Genomic DNA, 23,357 nt, shown 5'->3' on the forward strand with positions numbered 1-23,357 from the left:
AGGACAGGTGATGGAGGTCTTGGCCTGGGATGAAGGGAGGAGAGTGGAGAGATAGAGGGGGGACAGAGAGCCAAGAACCAAGCTGGGTCTAAGGGGAGTCTGGGCCGGGGAGGGGCGTGGCCTGGCGAGCAGCAAAATGGGGATAAGGAGGGGTCCAAGTTAGGAGAGAAGGGGCGGTGCCTGGCCCAAGGTGGGCGTGGTCGGCAGGCAGGAGCATCTGAAGGCCATCTGTGGAGGGGCGGGGCCTTTGTGGGCGTGGTCTGTGCGGGTCTTGGTGGGAGGGGCCTGGCCGAGGCGGGGGTTGGGGGGAGCCTGGGGGGGGGTCCCAGCGGGGCAGAGGTGGGCAGAAGGAAGAGGGTGTGTGTCACCCACCCCACTCCTGGTTTCTGGACCTCCATCGTCACCACTAGACCCCCTGAGATCACCTGGCCATCTTCCACTCAAATCCGAATCCAGGCCCTAACCCCGTAACCCTGTGTGCACACCCCTCTCCCCAAGTCCTGGGGTCGGGAACTCCAGCCTCCCAAACTGGACTCAAGCTCCTAGACTTCCTCTGTTTCCCTTTCTCTCTCTTCACCCACTCCTCTGGGAGTCCAAAGCCAGGCAGACCTATAGTATCCACTCCACCCATCGAAGGCCTAGAAGAATCCAGGCTGAGCCCTTTTATTCATCTTTTTTTTTTTTTTTTTTTTTTTTTGTCGGTCTTGGGGCTTGAACTCTGGGCCTGGGCGCTGTCCCTCAGCTCTTCAGCCCAAGCCGAGCGCTCCACTTGAGCTACAGCGCCACTTCTGGTTTTCTGGTGGTTTATTGGAGATAGGAGTTTCACGGTCTCTCCTGCCTGGGCTGGCTTTGAACCTCCATCCTCAGATCTCAGCCTCCTGAGTAGGATTACAGGCGTGAGCCACCAGCGCCCGGCTTTATTCATCTTTATTCACCTTGATTTCCCATCTGTGGGAAAAGAGATCCAGGACACAGCAGATGCTCAGGCCTTGCATAAAATACCTAAGATGCATCGCTGCAGAGCCCCTGTGCTGCAGAGCCCCTGTGCTGGGGTGCCGAGCGCCACATCCCCACCTCCCAGGCACCTTCATCGGCCTCTAACTGTTGAAGGCATGTGTGCATGAGCTGTTCTGGAACATTCTGCAGATACCTTAGGAACCCAAGGTCAGCGCCTCAATTCCAGATGAGCCAGATGGTAGAAGGCATGGCATCCACATGCCCGCACGCACGCACACACGTGCCCCTGGCAGCCACGCTCCACTGCATGCCAGACAGACACGAGAACCAAGAACTTCCCTGGGCTGTACCCCAGAACCACAGTGCCCATCCTGTGGCACGGCAGCGAAGGGTAGAGGTCCTGGGGTTCCCTAAGGGGAAGTTAGGAGAGGGAGGAGGCTGGGCAGAAAAGAGTCTGAACTTCACAGAAGCCTTCTGGAGTCAGCATGGAGACGGGAAGACATGGGTGGAGCCCAGTGGTAGAGCATTTGTCTGGCATGTGCGAGATCCTGGGTTCCATCCTCAGTGCTGCATTAAAGAAAGGGAGGGGGGCAGTCTGAGGGGAAGCTCTACCCCGGGCACCAACTGACTCTCCTGGCAGAGGCAAATTCTCACATAAGAGACACTACCTGCAAGCCGGGCGCCTGTGGCTCACGCCTGTCATCCTAGCTAGTCAGAAGGCTGAGATCTGAGGATCAAGGTTCAAAGCCAGCCCGGGCAGGAAAGTCTGTGAGACTCTGATCTCCAATGAAGCAGAGGGGTGGCTCGAGGGGTGGAACACCAGCCTTGAGCAAAACCCCTCAGGGACAGCGCCCAGGCCCTGAGTTCAAACCCCAGCACTGACCTTCAGAAAAGAAAAAAAAATCAGCGGGGAGGGTTTAGCTAGAAGGCAGAACTCTTGGTGCTTGTGACGTGGTGGCTTGCAGGACAAGGAGTATTTTACATGACAAGCCCAGTGTGGGCATCAGGCCAGGCAAGACCAAGGTCGTGAACCCCAGGCAGGCTCCTGGCCCAAGCCACAGCAGGCCCCATTTTCAAGCGTGTGTGAATGACCCACCGCGGCCTAGCCCACACGCCTGTCCACCATCTGGTCCACAGCTGGCTTCCTGGGGCAGTGGCCTCCCCACCTGCTCCCCTGCTTGGGGCCAGCTGCGGGCCCCTGGTCCCCGGCGTCAGAGCTCGAGGTCCAGGTGTCCTAGGAGAGGAAATCGAACCCGAGGGAAGCAGGGTTGAGAAGAACGCACCCGTATCCAAAGGTAAACTGCATCTCAATAAAGTGCCAGGGGGTCTGATGAACTGGTTCCTTGTTAGGCTGGGCTGTGTGAGGCCTCCGGTCAGTGGCCCTGCAGCCATGGCTGTGGCTCCTTTCCGTCCTTAGAGTGTAGGATGACAGGCTGGGAAGGCGGCTCAGCAATAGAGTGCTGGCCTCTCAGGCATGAAGCCCTGGTTCCATTCCTCAGTACCACATACAAAGAAAAAGCTGCAAGTGGTGCTGTGGCACAATGATAATGCATTAGCCTTGAGGGAAAAAAAAAATGCTCAAGGATAGTGCTCAGGCCCTGAGTTCACGCCCTAGGACTGGCACAAAAAAAAAAAAGAAAAGAAAGAAAGAAAGAGAAAAAGGAGAGTAGGATGACAAAACACAGCACTCAGGATTCCCTTAGGTGATGGGCATGCCGTCACTCAGCTGTCACAGCCCTGCCAGACTCGGCCACTTCAATAAACCCGAACACCCTCCTCTTCCTATTTCTGTATTTTTTCTTCTTTCTTATTTTTTTGTCGGTTGTGGGTCTTGAACTCTGGGCCTGGGCGCTGTCCCTCAGCTCTTCAGCTTAAGGTGAGCGCTCTACCACTTGAGCCACTTCCAGTTTTCTAGTTGTTAATTAAGCGATAAGAATGTCACATGGGGCTGGGAAGGTGGCTCAGTGGTAGAGTGCTTGCCTTGCATGCATGAGGCCCTGGGTTTCATTCCTCAGCACCACATAAGCAGGAAGAAAAAAAAAAGCTGGATTTGAGAGCTGAGGGACAGCACCCAGGCCCATAGTTCAGGCCCCACAACTGGACCCCGCCCCCCTAAGAAAAAAGAATGTCACAGACTTTCCTGCCCAGGCTGGCTTTGAACCGTGATCCTCAGATCTCAGCCTCCTGAGTAGCTAGGATGACAGGCGTGAGCCACCAGTCCCTTGCTGCATTTGTTTTTCGAGACAGAGTCTTCTGTAGCTCTGGCTTTTTTTTTTTTTTTTGGTTGGCAGTGAAGCTGGAACTAGGCCTGGGCGCTGTCCTTGAGCTCTTTTGTTCAATGCTAGCACTCCACCACTTGAGCCACAGTACCACTTGTGGCTTTTCCTGAGTAGTTTATTGGAGATAAAGGTCTCGTGGACTTTTCTGCCAAGGCTGGCTTTGAACTGTGATCCTCGGATCTTGGTCTCCTGAGTACCTGGGGTGACAGGCGTGGGCCAAGGGTCCCACCTATCTCCTTGTTTCTAAGTGAACTCAAGTCTCAGTACACCATTAGTGCAGAATAAATAAATCACCAGTGTGGAAGAGAGCTGGGAGTGTGGCTCAGCCATAGAACAGACCTAGCAAGTCCAAGGCCCCAAGTTGAAATCCCCATACTTCCCTGAGGAAAAAACCAAACATTCCAGAATGTTCTAGAACATTCACTACTGCTGAACAATCTATGGAAGGACCTAGCCCAGCACCAGGAAGGGGGAGCACAGGCAAGGCGGGGTGCGAGGGAGGGTGTTGACAGAGATGTATGGGGAGCAGCCGACTGGGGGGTGTGTCCCAGCTGCGGCCCGGACGCCCAGCCTGTCCCATCTGCCACGGGGGCCATTTATTAAACCCATCATCACGCAGGCAAACAAGCCACCGCTTAATTGTCAACACGACACTGGGGGGGCCAGGACCTCCTGACGCCTGTGCGCTGTGTGCGCTGGCTGGGTGGGGGGACAAGCCCTTGGGGGGACCCTGAGGCGAACAGCGGGATCGCTGGGGACCCCCACAGCTCCAGGAGAGGTGCCCACCCCTCCCTGGAGGGTTCCGTCCATCTGTCTGTCCTGTCACACATTTGGGGCTCCAGATCTGGGTCTCTGTCACCAAGGAAGCAGGTTGGCCAGTTTCTATGGCAACCCTGTGCTACCCAGGATGCTGGAGAGCTTCTGCCAGTTGCCATGACGCCAGCCACCCCCATCCGCCCACCCCCCAGTCCCAGGGGCTGGTCTGCAGAAAGATGGAGGTGGGCGGAGCCTGGGGAGAGGAGAGCCAGGCACAAGCGCCTTTCCCTCCTGGGGCTCCAGGATGGGCTTCTGGGCACAGTGTCCTCAAGGCCTTTGGGTAGCACTGGGGCCCGGACACCCCAACAAGTTGTTCCCTGTGTCTGAAAACATGGCTCAGTGATAGAGCACCCGCCTAGCAAAAGCAAGGCCCTGGAGGCTGGCGGCTCATGCCTGCCACCCCAGTCACTCAGGGCTGAGATGTGAGGATCCTGGTTTAAAACCAGCCCTGGGGCTGGGAAGGTGGTTCAGTGATAGAGCGCTCGCCTTGAGCTCAAGAGCTGAGGGACAGCGCCCAGGCCCAGAGTTCAGGCCCCACGACCAACCAAAAAACCCGTGAGATGCTGCGTGAAAAAGCGCAGGGGCAGCGCCCAGGCACTGCTGGGTGGGCTGACTGAACCGGGCTCTGAGGAGCTCAGCTACGGGCAGCTGTTGGGTACAGCCCAGCAGTGCCTGGCACGGGACAGAGCCAGGGGTCAAAGCCACGACGCACCGACCGACGGGAACCAGTCCGGCCAGACTGCACACACGATTTATTCCCCGCTTGTGCACAGAGCTCCCACCCATGGCCTGGGGTTGGGGGAGGGGCTGGGAAGGTGGGAAGCAGAGCCAAAGGTCCCCCATGGCCTCAGACACCCCCCAAAGGGAGTGGGGGGTGGGGGGGGAGGAAGGCGACACCAGACAGGCTCAAACACTCCGAAGCCACAAGATAGACGAAAGCTTGCCCCAGAGACAGGGACAGGGAGGAACGGGGTCACACCTGGGGCCCCGGGGCAGAGGAAGGACAGGACGGGGTGGGGGAGTGGGGTGTGGAGCAGAAGCCCCAGGCCTGTTCCCCATGACCTTGGCTGAGGTGGCAGCAGAGGAAGGCCTAGAGCTTGGTGAGGTCCAGGCGCAGTTTGTAGGACGGGGGGCTGTCGGGGCAGCTGGGGGACACCGGCGGGTAGGGGGGCCAGTCCGCCTCCAGGGTCAGGGGCTGTGTGGGGCCAGCGCCTGGTCACTGCCGGGGTGGACAGAGCCAGCCCCACCCCAGTCTACCCCCCCCCGCACCCACCTGGAACTTGAGGTGCGGGCGCGGCGCGGAGACCAGGGTGCAGCAGCTGAGCCACAAGGTGACCAGCAGGGACAGGAAGAGGCAGCAGGAAAGGACCCAGCGGGGCAGCCCCGAGCGCCTGCGCCAACACGCAGCTCAGCGGGGGCGCAGACTGGGCCCCCTGCCCACTGGGACCCTCTCCCCCCACCACAGGCCCCGCCCTACCGATCCCCACAGCCCCCTGCCCACCGGGACCCTCTCCCCCCACCACAGACCCCGCCCCGCACAGCCCCCTGCCCACCGGGACCCTCTCCCCCCACCACAGACCCCGCCCCGCACAGCCCCCTGCCCACCGGGACCCTCTCCCCCCACCACAGACCCCGCCCCACACACCCCCCTGCCCACCGGGACCCTCTCCCCCCACCACAGACCCCGCCCCGCACAGCCCCCTGCCCACCGGGACCCTCTCCCCCCACCACAGACCCCGCCCTGCACAGCCCCCTGCCCACCGGGACCCTCTCCCCCCACCACAGACCCCGCCCCACACACCCCCCCTGCCCACCGGGACCCTCTCCCCCCACCACAGACCCCGCCCTACCGATCCCCACCGCCCCCTGCCCACCGGGACATGCAGCTGAGGAAGTCCCCATCCTGGGGCTCCACCGGCTCCGCCCGGGCTCTGCTATGCGTCTTCACCCGGATCTTGGCCTTGCGCACCTCGTCCAGGGGGCCCACAGGGTCTGCGAGACAGGCGTCCTTTCAGGGGGGCCAAGAACCCCAAAAGAGGACCCTCCATATGCAACGGAGGAGGAGACCACGACCAGGTGAACCCCAAACCCAGGAGATGGACCCCATGTCCTGCGGCTGGAGCTGGGGACGGAGACCCCCGCTTCCACCAGCCTGCTGGCAGGAGGCTGGGATCCCCCCAGGGCGAGCCCCGCTGGGCTGGGGCCTTACCCACGTGCACCTCCAGGGCCTGGGGGCGAGATCCCCTCCACGTCAGCTCCACGCGCCGCAGCCGACTGTCCTGGGATCCCAGCTCCTCCACCACAGGCTGGCTCTGTGGACACAGAGCACACTGAGGCTTCTGAACCCCAGCAGGCCCCCCTCGGGACCAAAGGGCCGACAGTGTCCTGGGCCTGGCAGGCCACAGGCTGTCAGAGGGAAAAACTCCCGGGGTGGAGAGACGGAGCTCCTCCATTCTGCATCCCTGAGCTCCGTCATCCTGAGTTTTCTGTGCCATGAGCTACTCACCACCCCCCTTTCCCACCACTTGCCTGCACTGGGTCCACCCAAGACCCACACGCTCACCTGAAAGACCACCACCTTCCCATTATCTGTCTGCAGATAGTACGTCCAGGTGGAGGACACAAAGCCCTGGGCAGAGCTGAGCAGGTCATTGCAGAGGGTGGAAAACAAGTCCAGGAGGGAGAGAGCCCCGCTAGGTGCTTCTAGAACTTTCCTCTGGGTGAGAGGATAAGCAAAGAAAAGTCAGCCAAGCAGGGCTGACACACACACACACAGACACACACACACACACACAGACACACACACACACACAGACACACACACACACACAGACACACACACACACAGACACACACACACACACAGACAGACACACACACACACACACAGACACACACACACACAGACAGACACACACACACACACACACACACACACACACACAGAGATTTGAATGAAGCTCCATTGCTGTGATGTGTCCCTCAGCAGGGTTGGGCTGGTGTCAGCCCTCGGTCTTGGGGTGCAGGGTTCGGGGACGCCCACCTTCCGTTCGGGCAGCAGCTCCGGCAGGGTGGTCTGGCTCCAGCAGCCCCAGCTGCAGGCTTGCTGCTCCGAGTCCTTCACGTAGGCTTCCAGGCAGGCTGCGAGGGGCAGAGCACAGTGGTGCCGCTGCCTGCTGTGCCCCCCAGCGCCCCCCGCCCTCCACCTCCGCCTCACCTGCGTCACACTCAGCCTGCGTGGCGTTGGGCTCAGAGCTCTGGGCCAGGAAGCTGCAGATGGAGAAGAGGCGGCAGCCCCGCTCACAGGCGCTGACCAGCACGGCCTTGTCGTAGGGTGACGCAGAGGGGGCCTCCAGCTCGGCCTGGGGGGACAGGGGCTCAGGAGAAGGGGGGCTCCCCCACGGTTGGCTTCCCCGTTAAAACTCAGAAACAGAGAGGGGGAGGGCTGGACCCGCAGCCCCGGCTGCTCAGGACGCTGAGGATCGCAGTTCGAAACCAACCCGGGCAGCAAAGTCCCCTAGAGCCGGTCTCCGGTGAGTCATCAGAAAGCCGCCAGTGTGGCCCAGGTGGCGGAGCACCAGCGAAGAGAAAAAGAGCGAGGGGGGAAGGGGGGAGGACAGGCCCCGACCCAGGGTTGGAGCCCCAGGCCCCGCACAGCACGGAGGCCGCGGGGGTCCCTCTGGGGAGGGGATGAGGAGGAGCCCGGCGAGGCCTGTGGGCGGGAGGGGGTCGCGCCGGGGCCAAACCCCCCTCCCCGCGGCCCCGCACCCCATCCTCACCCCACAGCCCCGCATCCCTAACCCTCCCTCCCCGCGGCCCCGCACCCCATCCTCCCCCCTCCCCGCGGCCCCGCACCCCATCCTCACCCCACAGCCCCGCACCCCTAACCCTCCCTCCCCGCGGCCCGCACCCCATCCTCACCCCACAGCCCCGCACCCCTAACCCTCCCTCCCCGCGGCCCCGCACCCCATCCTCCCCCCTCCCCGCGGCCCCGCACCCCATCCTCACCCCACAGCCCCGCATCCCTAACCCTCCCTCCCCGCGGCCCCGCACCCCATCCTCCCCCCTCCCCGCGGCCCCGCACCCCATCCTCACCCCACAGCCCCGCACCCCTAACCCTCCCTCCCCGCGGCCCGCACCCCATCCTCACCCTACAGCCCCGCACCCCACCCTCCCTCCCCGCGGCCCCGCACCCCGATCCTCCCCCCTCCCCGCGGCCCCGCACCCCGATCCTCCCCCCTCCCCGCACCCCGCTCCTCCCCCCACGCGGCCCCGCGCTCCGATCCTCCCCCCTCCCCGCACCCCGATCCTCCCCCCTCCCAGCAGCCCCGCACCCCGATCCTGTCCCCCTCCCCCCCCCCCCCCGTCTCCCTCCGGCCCCTCCGCACCTGCGCGGGCCGCGGGCCCGTTTCCCGCTGGCGGCAGCGCTGCGGGCAGCTCCCGGCGTCCCCGAGTGGCGGCGGGGCCAGCGGCTCGCGGGCGGGCGCGGCGGGCGGCGCCAGCAGCGGGAGCAGCAGCAGCGCCAGGGCGGCCATGGCGGGGCCGGAGCGGGGGACGGGGACGCGGGGACGGGGACGCGGGGCCGGGAGCGGGGACGGCGGGGACCGGGCGCTGACGTCACCCGAGCGAGGCAGCCTGGGAGCGGGAGGCGGGGGCGCCGCCGCACCGGGGGGCGGGGGCGGCGGGGCCGGTGCCGCCTCGGGGTCCCCCGGGCTCCCCGCCCGCCCGACCCCCGGCCAGGGCGCGCGGCGCGTCCCCCGCCCCGGGCGGGGATGGGGATGCGGGGCGGGCGGGATGGGACACCCCAACCCCGGGCCCCGCCCCCCCGGCCCCGCCCAGCGCGCCGCGACCCCGCGCCCGCGCCCAGGGCCCGAGGCCCCGGGCCCCCGCCCGGGAGGGGTCGGGGTCGCGGGGCCGGGGGCCCCGGGCCCGCCCGCCGCAGGTGCCGCCGCCCCGCCCCGACTCCGTCCCCCAGACGGGGCGGCCGCGGGGTCGCGGGGCCGCAGGTTCCGGCGGGCGGCGCGGGCCCCGCTTTCATCTCCGCGGCCCCCACGTGTCTTAATCAGGCGCGGCTGTGCCCGGCGCGCCGCGGACATCTGGCCGACGGCGCCCCTCCCCCGGCCGCGGACCCCGCGCCCCGCCCCGCCGGGGAAACTGAGGCGGGGGGCGTGCGGAGGCGCGGCGGGCCGCCGCCGGCCGCCCCCCGGGCCCCAGGTGCGCCCCGGCCCCGCCCCAGGTGCGCGCCCCCCGCGCCGCCCCCCGGGCCCGGCGCAGGTGAGGGGCGGGCGGCCGGCGGCGGCCGGGTCGGGTTTCAGGAAATCCGCCGACATTCCTCGGGGGTTGAGAGGGAAAGTTGCCGGCGCCGCCCCCGCCCCCACTTCCGACCCCCCGGGGCGGCGGGGGGCGCCGGGGCCGGACGGGCGCCGCCCCGCCGTGAATCAGCGGGACCGCGGCCGCGGGCAGGGCGCGCGCGGCGGACAAGCGGCCTTTGTGCCCCGCCAACCCCGGCCCGACCCCGGGGGGAGGCGGGCGCCGGGCGGGGAGGGGAGGGGCCTCGCTGGGACTCGGTGCCTCCTGGGTGCCGCGGACAGGGGACCCCCCCCCCCGTGGACCCCATCCCTACAACCGGCAGCCTAGGGCGCACTGGCCTCGACCCCCACCCAACCCGCGCCCCCGAGGGCCTGGGGGTCCCTGGAAGGGGGTCAGGCTGGCCGCTGGCCCGGCTCCTTCTTGGGGTCCCCTTGCCCCTCCTAGTGCACCCGAGGTCCCCCAGCCCAGGCCTGACTTCTTGGGCATCCTGCCTGCATGGAAGGTTCTGGCCTGAGAGAGGGCCCTGCCCCCCTCCCATTTCCACACCTCCCTCCCCTCCACCTGGCCTTGGCCTTCCAGTACATTCCCAGCCTCCTTGAAGGACCTGGGTCAATATTTGCCAGAAATTCTGTCAAATGAAACAGGGTAAGGAAAGAAGGGGTTCACTGGGGGGACATCTTGGGTCCACTCTTCCCCGAAGTGGGAGGTTTGGGCTCTGTCTGCCTGAGGTGGGGTGGGTAAGGACGGGCCCGGGCTGTCCACCGGCCTGTCCACCGGCCTGGGTCGGCCTGCGGGCCAGGGCCAGCGGGGGCCTCAGCCTGCAGGCGTCTGGGGACTTGAACCCCGGCTCCAGGCGCCGCCGTCCCGGGCTTGTTTCGCTCAAGGCCGGCACTTTGCCCCTTGAGCCGCAGCCCCACTCGTAGTTTACTGCTTCTCCCGGGCTTTCTGGCCCTGGCTGGCCTCGAACCTCCAGCCGCCGGAGTGGCTCAGGGTGGCCGGTGCGGCTGGCCGGGCCGGGTGGGGGGGACCCGGCTCGCGCTCTGCGGGGCCTGAGGACCCCCGACCTTCCACTTTGCGCCTGTCGGTTGAGCTCTTCCCCGGCCCCTCCGTGGAGTCCTGTTCCCTTCTCGGGCTGGAGCAGCGCACACCGGTGTGGATCGGTGCTGCCAGGACCGCCGAGGGCCGGAGGAGGTCGGAAGGCCAGGCCTCGGGTCTGGGCCTCGCGGAGGAGCCCGAGCAGAGAACCTCCCAGAACCGGGCGCAGCTACGCCAGGCCCTTCTTCGCGGCGGCGACGGGACGGAATCGGAGCCGCCGGCGCGGAGTCCCGGGGTGCGGGGCGGCGCCCGCCCGGCTTCCTCTCCCAGCTCCCTGGCGTGCCAGGGGCGCAGGCGGGCGGGGCGGGGAGGGGCGCCCCATGGGGGCCGCGGGGGCCGGCGTGGGAACCGCGGGGGGCGGTGCTGGGGGGCCGGGAGCCGGCAGGCTCTGCTGACGGATGGGACGCGGGGGGCGCGCCGGGTCCCAGGCCGGAGCACCTGGGTGGGTGGAGGCTGAAGATGGGGCCCCGGCCCCCCCAGGCCCCTCCAGGGGAGCTGTGTCCGGGAAGCCCGGCCCCGCCTGCCACCCCGGAGCCCGGTCCCCACCTCCGAGAGGGCGCCCAGGACCCGAGCCGGGCGGGGCCCACCCCGAGTCCACACGGGGGGAACCTGGAGTCCCCGGGTCCCGTCCTCGGTCGTCGAGGGCCCCGGCAGGGGGTCACCCCGGCTCCCACGGCGGCCTCCGTGGCCGGGTTCCGCTCGGCCCCGTGGGCATCGGGCTGGGTGGAGACAAAGAGGGGGGAAGGATGCGCGGGGGGGGGGGGGTCCCGAAACCGAGCGGAGCCGCGCGCCCGCGCGGGAGGACCCGAGCCCGGTACCTGCCCGCGGCCCGCGGCGGGATTACTCACCGCGGGGCGCCCCGTCCGCACCCCGCTCAGCGCCCCACCCCGGCCCCGCCCGGGCCCCACCCCGGGCCGCGGGGCGGGTTTTCCGCGGGGTTCGCGGGCGCGGCCGGGAGCAGCCCCTCCGCCGCCGCCCGGCCCCTCCCACCCGGCGCGGGCTCCTCCGCGGGCGCCCTGGCGGGGAGGGGGGGACGCAGAGCCGCCCGAGGCGGGGCGCGGGCCCGGGACCGCGGAGCCCCCGGGGAGAGAGCGGGCGGGGCGGGGCCGGGCGCGCGGAGGAGCGGACCGGGGCCGGGCGCGCGGGGCGGCGGCCGCCCGGGCGGGGCGCGGTGCCCGGGCCGGGCGGCGGGAGGCCGGTGCGGGGCCGGGCCGGGGGCGGGGCCGGGCGGGGCCAGCGGCGGTTAGCGCCTTGTCAACCCGGCTGCTCGGACTCGCTCCGGCCTCCGCGTCCGCGCCCGGCGTCGTGCGGGCGTCCCGGTCCCTCCCTCCCTCCGCACCCCGCGCGCGCTCGGCCCCCCGCGCCCCGGTAGCGCCGGCCCGATGCCCGCCGGCGGCCCGGGCCCCGCCGCCCCGTCCGCGCGCTGGCCGCGGCCGCTGTTGCCGCTGCTGCTGCTCTGCGTCCTCGGGGCGCCGCGAGCCGGATCCGGAGCCCGTGAGTAGCCCGCGCCCCGCGCCCGGCGGCGGGTTGGGTGCGGGCGCCACCTGGGGCCGGGAACAAAGGAAGGGGCGCAGGGCGCGGCCCTCGGGGCGCCCTCACCTGGGCAGCCGGGCCCGGGACGCCGAGCCCGCGGGGCCTCGGACGCGGGGCCCGGTTCTGGGGCGCGGCCCGGCGCAGGACGAGCCCCGCGGGGCGGGCGGGCCTCGGGACGCCCCCTCCGGCGCGCCGCCCTCCCCGGGGCCGGTCTGCTCGAGCTCGGGGGCGCCCGCGGCTCCCCGCGCCCCGAGGCCCCCTCCGCCCCGGCGGCGCCCGCCCCGGCCCCGCCCGGCCCCCGCGGACGCGCCCAGCCACACAAAGGCGCCCCGGGGCGCCGTCACCCGGAGCTGCCCGCCCGCCGCCCGGGGCACCGCCGGGGCGCACGCGGCCTCCACGCCCGGGCGGGGGACTCCGGCTGCCCCGCGCTCTCCCAGCGGAGGCCGAGGCGGGTACGGCGCCCGGGGCGCGGGCCCGAGCCTCTCCGAGGCGGGCCGGGGACTCCGGGTCCCTGCCGGCCGCGGGCCCCGTGGGTGTGGGTCGCCCCGCCGGGGCCGCGCTTTGTTGGCGGGCGGAGGGGAGGCCGGGCCGGGCCCGGGCAGTGCGGGCCGCTCGGCTCCGTCCCCCCCCTTTGGCTTTGGGGGGGTGTAAGTAAGAGCTCCGTACACCTCCGCAATGTGTTTCCACTTACGGTGCGTCCTCGCACCTGACCAGCAGCCGGGTGGGTCGTAAAGGGGCGGCTGGTGCCGCTGAGAGGCGGTGGGGACCCGGTGGGGACCGGGGTGGGCAGGGGCGGCCGCTCGCCTGCCCTCCGCCAGCCCGCCTCGCGCTCTCACACTTTTCCCTTTTAAAACACATGGCGTCCCTTTTAATGACGGCCGGCCGCCGCCGCTCCAGATTGGGGAGAGGGGAAAGAACTTGTAAAGGCGGGGTGCTGTGGGAAAAGGGGGGAGGCTGGGCGCCTGGGGGGTGTCCAAAAGCCCAGCGCAGGGGGCTGCGGCCTGAGGCTCCCCGCTGACCCTTGCCCCACGTGGTGTTTCACCTCTGGGACGTTTTTCTGGGGTGCCCAGGGTGCCCCGGCCAGCGTGGCGGACAGCAGTCTCCCCATAGCTCCCCTCCGGACCCCTTCCCCGCCCGTCCGCCCCCCTTCGCAGGCAGAAGCACGTGTTCCTGTTTCAGGAAGGTGTAAAGCCGAGCCAGCAGGGGGAAGCCAGGTAGGGTGCCAAGGCCCCGGCCGCTCCAGGAGACGGAGCCCAGCTTGACCTCACCCTGCCGGGACTGGCCCGAGCAGGCCTGCCCATCCTTGTCCTCCTCTCTGCCCCGCCCCGGAGGCCAGCTGCAGCTGCTGGACTGCCGGGCCAGGCCCCACGGGCGTGGCACTGGGCAGTGCCCCCTGCCAGGACCCCCCCCCCAGGGTCCCTCTTGGACTAGTCTGCACTGTGGCCAGGGGGACAGGAGCGGTGTGAGCTCACCTCAGGGGGACCAGCATGAGCCTGGGGTCCCCCGCAGGCCTAGCTGGGCCTTCCCACCCTGCTGGGAGGGGGGGCGGGCAGGAAGCGGTGGGTGGGCCAGGGCAGAGACGCTGGCACGCCCGAGTTCATGCCGAAGGAATTCCGAATTAGCGGGCGGCTGGCTGCCTGGGACCTCCGGGGCGGCCCCCTGGCCCCCCTGCCCCCGGCCGCCCCCGCCTCCCCAGTTCTGGCCTGCTCTGCCGGCTTCTTCGCACGGATGCCGAGACCTCCAGCGAGCCCCAGCCAAGCCCCAAACACCACTGAGAAACCCCGGCTCCAGGCCGGGTCGGGCTCCAGGCCGGGTCCTCCCGCCAAGTTTGCCCCCAAACGCTGTCAGGGCCCAGCCCAGAACGACGTTCGTGCCACCTCGCCCATCTGGGGCCATGAAGGACAGTGCAGGGTGGGGCGGCTGCTAGCAGCACGGGGGGGGGGGTTCCGTCACCCCATCCTTGGCACCGTCTCCACCAGGCGGCCTGGCCCCCGCCTGGCCCTTCCCACAGCCTCCTGGGGAATCCTTTTAAAATGCAAATGTAACCGCAACTCTCCCTGCTTGGAACCCAGGAAGAATTCCTCCCCCTTCCCTCCAGGTCCCGGCCCTTGCCGGCTTCCCAAACTTCATTTCCTCTACTCTCCTGCCCCAGGCCCTTTGGATTTCCGGGCCTTGGCCCACCACCTGGGCACCATGTCTTAGATGTTTCTATATAGCTCCTCTCGTTTTCCATATGTCACCTCTCCGACCTGCTCCCGTCCCTAAGCTTTCTGTTAAACACTGTCTCTTCTCCTAGATAATTCTTTTTGTTTTCCTTGCTGCCTTCTTGAGTATAAAGCCCATAAGAGCAGGGATTTAGTATATTTTAGTCACTGAAGTGTCTCTAGCTTCTGGCTTATTGTAAGGTCTCTAAGTGGATGGATGGATGGAAGGAAGGATGGGTGGGTGAGTGGATAAGCGGATGGATGGGTGGGTGGGTGGGTGCGTGGATAAGTGGATGAATGGGTGGAGGGTGAGTGGATGGATGGAGGGAGGGGGTGGATGGATGGAAGGATGGGTGGGTGGGTGGATAAGTGGATGGACGGAGGGAGGGGGTGGATGGATGGAAGGATGGGTGGGTGGGTGGATAAGTGGATGGACGGAGGGAGGGGGTGGATGGATGGAAGGATGGGTGGGTGCTTGGATAAGTGGATGAATGGGTGGAGGGGTGAGTGGATGGATGGGTGTTAGATCTCACAACCTCACTGGCAGAAGAGGCTCAGAGAATTTAAATAACCCTGGTAGCTAGCTGGTAGGGCCTTGGCCTCCAGGCCTGCCCTGAACGTGGGCATCTACAATATTCTAACAGAGGCTGACCCCAAGGCCTCTTCCTCAGTGGAGAAGCTGATATTCAGAGGGGGCCAGGCGCATGTCTGGCCCCTACCCCTTCTAAGCCTTGGTTTTCCTCTGGTAAAGTAGCCCTCTTGGGTCTAGTCAGGAAGCTGGGCTTCGGTGCTTTGCCCTGCCTGCCCTCCTTGGCTGGCCGGTGAGAACTTGAACTGGCACAGTCTGTAATGAGATTCCATGACAAAACCAGGCCTAGTGCTGTCCTCCTAACTACTCAGGAGGCGGAGATCTGAGGATAGTGGTTCAAAGCCAGCCTGGAGAGGAAACTCCATGAGACTCTTAGCAGCCGTTAACCACCAAAAATGCTCGAAGGGGAATGTGGCTCAAGTGGTAGAGTGCTAGCCATGAACAGGAAGAAGTTAAATAAGCAAGACTGTTGTGAGTTCTGGCTTCAAGCCCTGCTACTAGTGAGCACACACAAATGTCCTCCTCTCTGTCTCTCTCTGCCTCAAGTGCTGGGATTACAAGTGTGTACACCAAACCTAGCTAAAACTGTTCTTTTTCAAAAGTGTCTTCCTACCATATATTGGCATTCCAAAAAAGAACAGAGAGAGAGTCAGCCCCAAGTACACAGCCAGTTCCTCGGACCTTAGTGGCATTTTTTGTTTTGTTGGTTTTGTTTCTTTTTTGTGTGTTTTTTGGCCAATCCTGGGGCTTCTGGAACTCTGGGCCTGGATGATGTCCCTGAGCTTTTTGTGCTCAAGGCAGGCTCTACTATTTGCACCACAATTCCACTTCTGATTTTTTCTGGTGGTTCATTGAAGAGTCTCAGACTTTCCTGGCTGTCTTTGAAACGTAATATTCAGATCTCAGCCTCCTGAGGAGCTAGCGCCTGCGCCACATCCCCCAGCCTGAGTGGCCATTTTTTAAGAAAAGCCTGGTCTTGTAACAAGTCACGGGGTGAGGCTGGTGGAAGGTCCTGGATGTGGGCTCCACATGGGCTGGCCACAGGATCACTGATCCTCAGTTTATTCATACGATGGTGGAGGGGGGAGGTCTAGCAGACCGGTCAGCAGACTGACAGGCCCCCTCTTCTGCCCAGACACAGCCGTGATCAGCCCCCAGGACCCCACGCTTCTGGTTGGCTCCTCTCTGCTGGCCACGTGCTCAGTGCACGGAGACCCGCCCGGGGCCACGGCGGACGGCCTCTACTGGACCCTGAATGGACGCCGCCTGCCCCCCGAGCTCTCCCGAGTGCTCAACGCCTCCACCCTGGCCCTGGCCCTGGCCCACCTCAACGGGTCCAGGCAGCAGTCTGGGGACAATCTGGTGTGCCACGCCCGGGACGGCAGCATCCTGGCGGGCTCCTGTCTCTATGTGGGCTGTAAGTGTCCCCGGACACCTGGGGAGGGGCGTCTGTGGCCCAGGCTTGGGGGGGGGTCCCTGGACAGCTGGGGAGGGGCGTCTGTGGCCCAGGCTTGGGGGGGGGTCCCTGGACAGCTGGGGAGGGGCGTCTGTGGCCCAGGCTTGGGGGGGGGTCCCAGGGGCAAGGACAGCTGTGCTCTAGACCCGAGTGATGTCCAGGCCTTTGCTTCTGCCTCCCCTCCCCCTCCTCCCGCTAGTGCCTCCGGAGAAACCTTTTAACATCAGTTGCTGGTCCAAGAACATGAAGGACCTGACCTGCCGCTGGACGCCCGGGGCACGTGGGGAGACCTTCCTGCACACCAACTACTCCCTCAAGTACAAGCTGAGGTGCCCGGGGCTCTGGGAGGGCTGTGGGCCCCAGCCCCGCCATGTGACCCCTAGACTAGCCCTGGCTCTGTTGGAGCCTCTTGTGCACATGCCCAGGCGTGAAGCCCTCAGTGCGCATGCCAGGTTGTGAAGCACACACGCACGCACACACACACCATGCGCATGCCAGGGCGTGACGCGCACACACACACATACACACACACACACACCATGCGCATGCCAGGGCGTGACGCGCACACACACACATACACACACACACACACCGTGTGCATGCCCAGGAGCGAAGTGCACCCCCCCACCCATGCCCAGGCACGAAGCTCCCCACCCCACCCCCATGCACATGCCCAGGCACGAAGCCCTCAGTGCGCATGCCAGGGCATAAAGCACACACACACACACACATACCGTGCACATGCCAGGGCATGAAGCACACGCACACACACACATACTGTGCACCTGCCAGGGCGTGCACACACACACCCCCCGTGTGCATGCCAGGGCGTGACGCGCGCGCACACACACACACACACACCCCGTGTGCATGCCAGGGCGTGACGCGCACACACACACACACACACACACACACACACCGTGTGCATGCCAGGGCGTGACGCACACACACACACACACACACACACCCCGTGTGCATGCCAGGGCGTGACGCACACACACACACACACACCATGTGCATGCCAGGGCGTGACGCACACACACACACCCCGTGTGCATGCCAGGGCGTGACGCGCACACACACACACACACACACCCCGTGTGCATGCCAGGGCGTGACGCACACACACACACCATGCGCATGCCCAGGCGTGAAGCGGAGCCCCCCCTTGGGCATGCCCAGCACCCTGCGGTGACGTCCCGTGGCGCCCGCCCCGCAGGTGGTATGGACAGGACAACACGTGCGAGGACTACCACACCGTGGGCTCGCACTCGTGCCACATCCCCCGCGACCTGGCCCTCTTCACGCCCTACGAGATCTGGGTGGAGGCCTCCAACCGCCTGGGCTCAGCCCGCTCCGATGTGCTCACGTTGGACGTGCTGGATGTGGGTGAGCCCCAGGGCTTCCCGGGACCCCTCGCTGGGGGGGGGGGCTATCCTGCAGTGTGTTCCCCTCCCCCTCCCACTCCCCCCTCCACCCGGGCTGCAGCTCTCTGCCTGTCTGGTGGTGGTTGGACAGCAGCCCCCGCCCCTCCCTCAGCCGAGGCCCCTCCACTAAGTCAGGGAGGACAGCCCCCCCCCAACACCTGGCCGGCCGCCTGGCCCCCTCCCAGGCAGCCCAGGTGTGCTGGAGGGGACCCAGGGGACGCAGGGGGCGGCGCCCAGGTCGGGAGGCTCCCCAGGAAGCCGAGGCCTGGAGCTGGGGGTGAGGGTGGAGGCAGGAAGTGGATGATCTGCAAGCAGAATTGGGCCTAATCTAATTAGGGTGAGTCTCAGCCCCAACCATCCTGACTTAACCCTTTCAGCCCCACCCCAGGCCTGTTCCCAGGCTGGGGTGGGGGAGAGGCGTCCTGGGAGTATTGGGGTTTGAGGGAGGCTGAGTGTCCCTGGGCCACAGCTGGTAACTCCCGGGGGGGGGTCACGGACTGCGTGGTCTGGCCGGCCAGGCACGGCTCCCCGCCACGCAGCTGTGGCCCCGGAGAGCGGACGTTGTGCTTCCTTCTGGGTAATCAGGGTGGTCACAGCTCACCTTGACTGGGTTCTAGCAGGTGCTGAGTGTCCACACAGGCCACCGGCGCCACCAGCCTGGGGCTGGGCCCCTGGGGAGCCGCATCCCGATCCACCAGTGGGCATCAGTAACCAGGGCCTGTCCTGTCCTGCAGTGACCACCGACCCCCCACCGGACGTGCACGTGAGCCGCGTGGGGGGCCTGGAGGACCAGCTGAGCGTGCGCTGGGTGTCTCCGCCCGCCCTCAAGGACTTTCTCTTCCAAGCCAAGTACCAGATCCGCTACCGCGTGGAGGACAGCGTGGACTGGAAGGTGCCCGGCTTGCCATTCCTCCCCAGCCCCACGGCACCCCTGCCCCAGACCTCTGACTTTGACCTCTGTGGGGGAGGGGCAGGTGGTCGATGACGTCAGCAACCAGACCTCCTGCCGTCTGGCCGGGCTGAAACCCGGCACAGTGTACTTCGTGCAAGTCCGATGCAACCCCTTTGGCATTTACGGCTCCAAGAAAGCTGGGATCTGGAGCGAGTGGAGCCACGCCACCGCAGCCTCCACCCCCCGGAGCGGTAAGTCCCCCCCCCAAGACCGGCCTGGCCCCCCACACTCCTCCCAAGAGAGCAAAGGGTTCCCCCAGGCTGGTGTCCTGCACACGTTACCAAATGCCCTCCGGCAGTCCCGCTTGCGGGGTGAGGCCCTCAGCACGCCTCCCCCTTGTTCTGCGGTGCTGGCCTTGAACCTAGGGCCTTGGGTTTATGCTCTGCTCCCTGAGCTACATCCGTGGCCCTTGTTGTTTTTGTCCATTGTGGCGCTTGAACTCTGGGCCTGGGCGCTGTCCCTCAGCTCTTGAGCCACAGCGCCACTTCTGGTTTTCTGGTGGTTTATTGGGGTTGAGTCTCACGGGGACTTTTCTTCCTGCCCGGGCTGGCTTTGAACTGGGATCCTCAGATCTCAGCCTCCTGAGCAGCCTGACTGGTGTGGGGTTTTTGAGTCCTGCAGCCCAGCGCTCCCGCTTCAGCCTCCTGAGTGCAGGAAGTGGAGAGGGGGCCCCAGCTTGGGGTCCCAGTAGACCCCAGCTTTAGATGAAAGTAGGGGTGGGGCTGGAGCTGACTTGCTCCACCCTCTGGGGTTTCTCCAAGCCTCTGACCCCCACTCTCTCCTTTGTGAGTGGGAGGGGATCAAGCCTTGGGAAGCCTGGACTCAGTTTCCCCATCTGGGGGGTGTCTGGGGTCCCTGTCTCGGGTATCCTGAGGATTGAAGCTGCACAGTACCCAGGAGGGCTCCGGGGCACGGGCCACCATGGCATGTGGAGGTGGGAGGCTTAGGTCCCGTTACACTCCCCCCCCATCTTTGCACCCCGAGGGAGCGTCCCCTTCTCTCCCGTGAAGCTGCACCCCGCCAAGGCCACACAGGAGTGGGAACTGTGCTGTCCAGGGTCATGCGACAGGAGGCTGGAGGAACTGAGGCCCATGGGGAGCTGCAGAGCTGGGAGGGGCCGGGCCTGGGCCTGCCAGCTCCCCAGCCCCCCTGCCGGCCCCTCAGGCCCGGCGGGGAGGGGCCCGGCGGGGAGGGCCCCGGCCTTGGCCCCCGCTTGTGCCCAGCACCTGCGATTCTTGCACGGGAGCCAGGAGGCTGCTGCGTCCGCCGAGGAGGCCAGGGGGGAGGCTGGGGGGAGGCTGGGGGGGCAGGGGGAGAGGTGGGGGGCGGAGGCCCAGCCGTGCCAGGGCCTGTCAGCGGGTCCCCGGCTTTATTTATGACGTGTGGCCGATGTCCTTATCTGGGGGCCTGCGTGGGGCTGGCCGGGCCGGGCTGGGCCTCCCACCTGGCCGGGCCTTCACAGTGGCGGGGGTTCCCTGGCCCTGGCCGTGCTGGTCCCCCCGGGCCCGTCTCCCACACTTCCCCCCCCCTCCTTTTTTGTTTTCCTTCCTTTCTCCTTCCTGGCGGTGTTGGAGGTAGAGCCTAGGCCCGGTCCTGTCCCCCTGTCCCCAGGGTCTGTCTGTGCGACCCCCCTGCATCCCCACATCTGTCCCGCCCGCCTGCCGGTCCCACCGGAGTCCGACCCCCTTTCCCGTCCCCTCCCCCCCCCCCCCCCCGCAGCCCGCATCCACACCTGGTTCCTGGAGGGGGGGCTTCCTCCCCGCGCCCCGGGCGCCCCCTCCTCCGCGTCCCCCGGGGCGGGGCGCGGCGGCCGCCCGCGCGCGCCCCCTGCCGCCCGCGCGCCGACACCGCGTCCCCCCCTCCGCAGAGCGGCCGGGCCCGGGCGGGGCGTGCGAGCCCCGGGGCGGCGAGCCCAGCTCGGGCCCGGTGCGGCGCGAGCTCAAGCAGTTCCTGGGCTGGCTGAAGAAGCACGCGTACTGCTCCAACCTCAGCTTCCGCCTCTACGACCAGTGGCGCGCCTGGATGCAGAAGTCGCACAAGACCCGCCACCAGGTAGGGGGCGGCCGGGGGCTGCGGGGGCCGCGCGGGCGGGGCTGGGCTGCGGCCCGCACCACTCCCCGTCTTCTTTCCAAGCACAGGACGAGGGGATCCTGCCCTCGGGCCGAAGGGGCGCGGCGAGAGGTAAAGGGGGACCCGGGCGGGGTGCCGGGGACGGATCCCAGGCCCGACACCCTAAGGGCATCTCCAGCAATCACTTAGCGCCTCCCGGTGCCTGGCCAGCCGCCACCGTTAGCGTGCCGAGCGCCCCGTGCGCACCCGACCCGAACTCGGGGACCCCATCCTCCCAAGGCCCGCGGAGGGGCGGGTCATGGCCAGGGGCCAGGCACTGGGCCTGGACGACCCTGCTCAGCCTCTCCCCTTCCCCCGCAGGTCCTGCCAGATAAGCTGTAGGGACGCGAAGCAGACGGCACCCCCTCCCCCGCATGGCGGGGCGCAGGGGGGCCGAGCTCCCAGCGCCGCCGCCCGGAGGACGAGGGAGGCGTTCCTGTGCCCGGTGCGGGGCGCACGGCCCCTCCCCAGGCCCCCCAGTCTTTCCAAATAAAGGAGTTGTTCCGGTGCTCCACGAAGGAGGATCTGAGATCTGCGTGGGGCTCACGGTGCTCTGGGGGAGACGCGCCGCCCTGGGCGTGGGCACAGCCCCGCACGCCCGCCTGTCCACGCACAGCCTCCCGCGCGGGCCAGCGGCCGCCCCGGCCCCAGACCCCGCAGCACGGACCGGGCAAGGCTTGGCGGAAGCGCTTTATTAGGGCGCGGGCCCGCTCCCCCGCCCTCGTCGTCTCGGGGGACGCGCCGTCACTCGGCAGACTCCGCATCAAACCTGAGGTCCTGCAGAACCTCGCTGATCGCGTCCATGGTTTTAATTACCCTACAAGAGCGGATGGGAACTATAAATAAACCCAGATGGGCCGAATTAGTCGCTGCTGCGGCTCGGAGGAGAGGGCTGCGGGGGGGGGGGGGGGGGGGTGCCGCGGGCCCGCCGCCCGCCAGCGCCCGCCCCGGGCCGGGGAGGGGCGGGCGCGGGGACCCCGCACACGTGTGTGCGCAGCGAGGGGCTGGCCGGGCACGTGCGGGGCCGCGCGCCACACCCACGGCGTGCGTGATGGGGAAGGGACTCGGCCCGCGCTGTCCACGTCGGGGGTCACCAGGCGGATGTGTGGCAGACCCCCCCCCGGGGGGCCGCCGGAGTCGGCGCCCAGGCCGAGGGGGCCGGGCCCGCGCTCACTTCATTCTCAGCTGATGCGCCTGCTCAGTGTCCTGCCCTCCGGTCAGCTCCGGCGTCCCCAGCAGCTGCAGCTGGGCCACCTAGTGGGGGAGAGGTGGTGGACAGCACGTCACCCCAGCGAGGCCACCCTCGGCCGGCATCCGGGTTAAGGCCAGGTGCAGGCTTCCGAGAAGGCGGGGCTTCGAGCGGAGGGGCGGGGCCTGACCCATGTAAAATGTGGGCGTGGTTCGGCGAAGGGAAGTTCCTGGTTGGTGAACGGCGTGGTGGGCGGGGCCAAGCCCAGAGGGGCGGGCAGCACCTTAAGAATGCCGGGAAGGTGCAGGGAGGGGATTGGACATCTGGGACCTGGATGAGGCTTCACCTACATGCGCTGGGATTGGCTGTAGGGACAGTGGGCGGAGCCTTAGAAGGCAGGGGGTTGTGGGCGGTGGGTCCACGAGCCGGCGTGGGCGTGGCCTCGGGAGAAAGGCGCCCCGCAGGGGTCAGGTGCACCTGGGGTCCCTTGGACGGGATCCAGCAGCTGGGCGGAGCCGGCCCGAGGTGCGGGGCGCCGGTTGGGGGTGGGGTCCGGGGTGGCTGCGCCGGGCGGGGGCTCACCGCGGTCAGGCGCGTCTGCTCCAGCTGCTGCAGGCGGCGCACGTGGCCGGCGAGCAGCGGCTGCGCGCGGGGCCCGGACAGCACGGCTTCCAGCGCCAGCACCTCCCGCGAGGCGGCGGCGAAGGCCTGGGTCACCTCGTGCACGGCGTTGCGGTAGCGCGGGAAGTCGTAGTGCGGGCCGCTGCGCAGGTACTCGCGGTGGGCGCTGCGGGAGGCGGCGTCCTGAGCCCGCGGCGCCCGGAGCCCGCGGCGCCCGGAGCCCGCGCCCCGGCGCCCCCAGCCCCGCGGCGCCCGCACTCACCCCTCCAGCCGGCGGAAGGCCTGGGCGCGCTCAGCCTGCAGCTGCAGGATGCGCCGCACCAGCGTCCCGAGCGGGGCGTCCTTCTGCGGGGCGGGGGCACGCGGGGTGTGAGCCGGGGCCGCGCTCCGCCCGCCCGCCCCCCTCCCGCGCCCACCTACCCAGGGCCACGCCGGCTCCCCGCGCCCCGGCTCCCCCGCGCCTCCCGGCGAGGCGGGGACCGCGGCCGCAGCGGCGATCATGACTGCGCAGTCGGGTCCCGCGCCGCGCCGGCGGGCCAGCGCCCCCTGCGGGCCCGGAGGACCGCGGCGCCGGGACGCACGCGGGGAGGGCGGCCGCGCTTCCACACGCCCCGCCCGGCCCCGCCCCACGGACGCCAGCTCTCAGCAGGTCGGGGTCCGGGGGAAATCGCCCCACGACCTGGGGCTCGAGCACTAGGCCTGGGTTCCCAGGGGTTCCCTTCGTACTCATGTACAGCCTGCGGTGGTTCTGTGGGGACCCGGGCCAGCAGGGCTCATCCAGGCTTTGGAGCAGTTACTGGGAGGCTGCTGACTCCAACCC

At 67.7% G+C, this 23,357-nt stretch overlaps 3 protein-coding genes across 5 annotated transcripts; 1 reads left to right on the forward strand and 2 right to left on the reverse strand.

Annotated features, from left to right (window-relative positions):
* Nucleotides 1–5,046: 5,046 nt before the first annotated feature.
* On the reverse strand, nt 5,047–8,665 carry Tmem59l (transmembrane protein 59 like). Its single transcript, XM_070008247.1, has 8 exons — nt 8,441–8,665; nt 7,270–7,414; nt 7,096–7,193; nt 6,616–6,768; nt 6,262–6,364; nt 5,927–6,044; nt 5,326–5,443; nt 5,047–5,247 (listed from the first exon to the last, which is right to left on the reverse strand). Exons 1-8 carry the CDS (start codon nt 8,585–8,587, stop codon nt 5,143–5,145), a joined length of 987 nt encoding a protein of 328 aa, XP_069864348.1. The 5' UTR covers nt 8,588–8,665; the 3' UTR covers nt 5,047–5,142.
* A 1,157-nt stretch (nt 8,666–9,822) lies between these two features.
* Crlf1 (cytokine receptor like factor 1) lies at nt 9,823–21,256 on the forward strand. 3 transcript variants are annotated; one of them, XM_070008246.1, is made up of 9 exons: nt 9,823–10,007; nt 15,919–16,200; nt 16,439–16,568; nt 17,459–17,628; nt 18,401–18,558; nt 18,641–18,809; nt 20,486–20,670; nt 20,752–20,799; nt 21,049–21,256. In XM_070008246.1, the coding sequence occupies exons 1-9, from the start codon at nt 9,998–10,000 to the stop codon at nt 21,067–21,069; spliced, it is 1,173 nt and encodes a 390-aa protein (XP_069864347.1). In that variant the 5' UTR covers nt 9,823–9,997; the 3' UTR covers nt 21,070–21,256. The 3 variants fall into 3 exon arrangements, with proteins under 3 accessions (XP_069864347.1, XP_069864345.1, XP_069864346.1); XM_070008244.1 differs by lacking the exon at nt 9,823–10,007 and adding an exon at nt 11,800–11,951; XM_070008245.1 differs by lacking the exon at nt 9,823–10,007 and adding an exon at nt 11,801–11,951 and having other exon boundaries at nt 20,757–20,799.
* A 148-nt stretch (nt 21,257–21,404) lies between these two features.
* Rex1bd (required for excision 1-B domain containing) lies at nt 21,405–23,057 on the reverse strand. Its single transcript, XM_070008252.1, has 5 exons — nt 22,958–23,057; nt 22,800–22,882; nt 22,499–22,703; nt 21,902–21,981; nt 21,405–21,544 (listed from the first exon to the last, which is right to left on the reverse strand). Exons 1-5 carry the CDS (start codon nt 23,036–23,038, stop codon nt 21,472–21,474), a joined length of 522 nt encoding a protein of 173 aa, XP_069864353.1. The 5' UTR covers nt 23,039–23,057; the 3' UTR covers nt 21,405–21,471.
* Between the last annotated feature and the right edge of the window lie 300 nt (nt 23,058–23,357).

The sequence above is a fragment of the Dipodomys merriami genome, unplaced genomic scaffold (assembly GCF_024711535.1).
Source record: "Dipodomys merriami isolate MVZ:Mamm:240054 unplaced genomic scaffold, mDipMer1.0.p SCAF_70, whole genome shotgun sequence".
NCBI classification, from domain to species: Eukaryota; Metazoa; Chordata; class Mammalia; order Rodentia; family Heteromyidae; genus Dipodomys; species Dipodomys merriami.

Bases quoted from the DNA above. Each gene is read 5' to 3' on its own strand.
- Tmem59l (XM_070008247.1), bottom strand. From the start codon at position 8,587: ATGGCCGCCCTGGCGCTGCTGCTGCTCCCGCTGCTGGCGCCGCCCGCC. The intron at 7,415-8,440 runs GTGCGGAGGGGC...CTGTCCCCCCAG, and splicing joins CGGGCCCGCGGCCCGCGCAG to GCCGAGCTGGAGGCCCCCTC. The intron at 7,194-7,269 runs GTGAGGCGGAGG...TGCCCCTCGCAG, and splicing joins GCAGGCTGAGTGTGACGCAG to CCTGCCTGGAAGCCTACGTG.
- Crlf1 (XM_070008244.1), top strand. From the start codon at position 11,840: ATGCCCGCCGGCGGCCCGGGCCCCGCCGCCCCGTCCGCGCGCTGGCCG. The intron at 18,810-20,485 runs GTAAGTCCCCCC...CCCCCTCCGCAG, and splicing joins AGCCTCCACCCCCCGGAGCG to AGCGGCCGGGCCCGGGCGGG. The intron at 20,671-20,751 runs GTAGGGGGCGGC...CTTCTTTCCAAG, and splicing joins CGCACAAGACCCGCCACCAG to CACAGGACGAGGGGATCCTG.
- Rex1bd (XM_070008252.1), bottom strand. From the start codon at position 23,038: ATGATCGCCGCTGCGGCCGCGGTCCCCGCCTCGCCGGGAGGCGCGGGG. The intron at 22,883-22,957 runs GTAGGTGGGCGC...CCCGCCCCGCAG, and splicing joins GGGAGCCGGCGTGGCCCTGG to AAGGACGCCCCGCTCGGGAC. The intron at 21,545-21,901 runs GTGAGCGCGGGC...CCGCTCTTGTAG, and splicing joins GCGCATCAGCTGAGAATGAA to GGTAATTAAAACCATGGACG.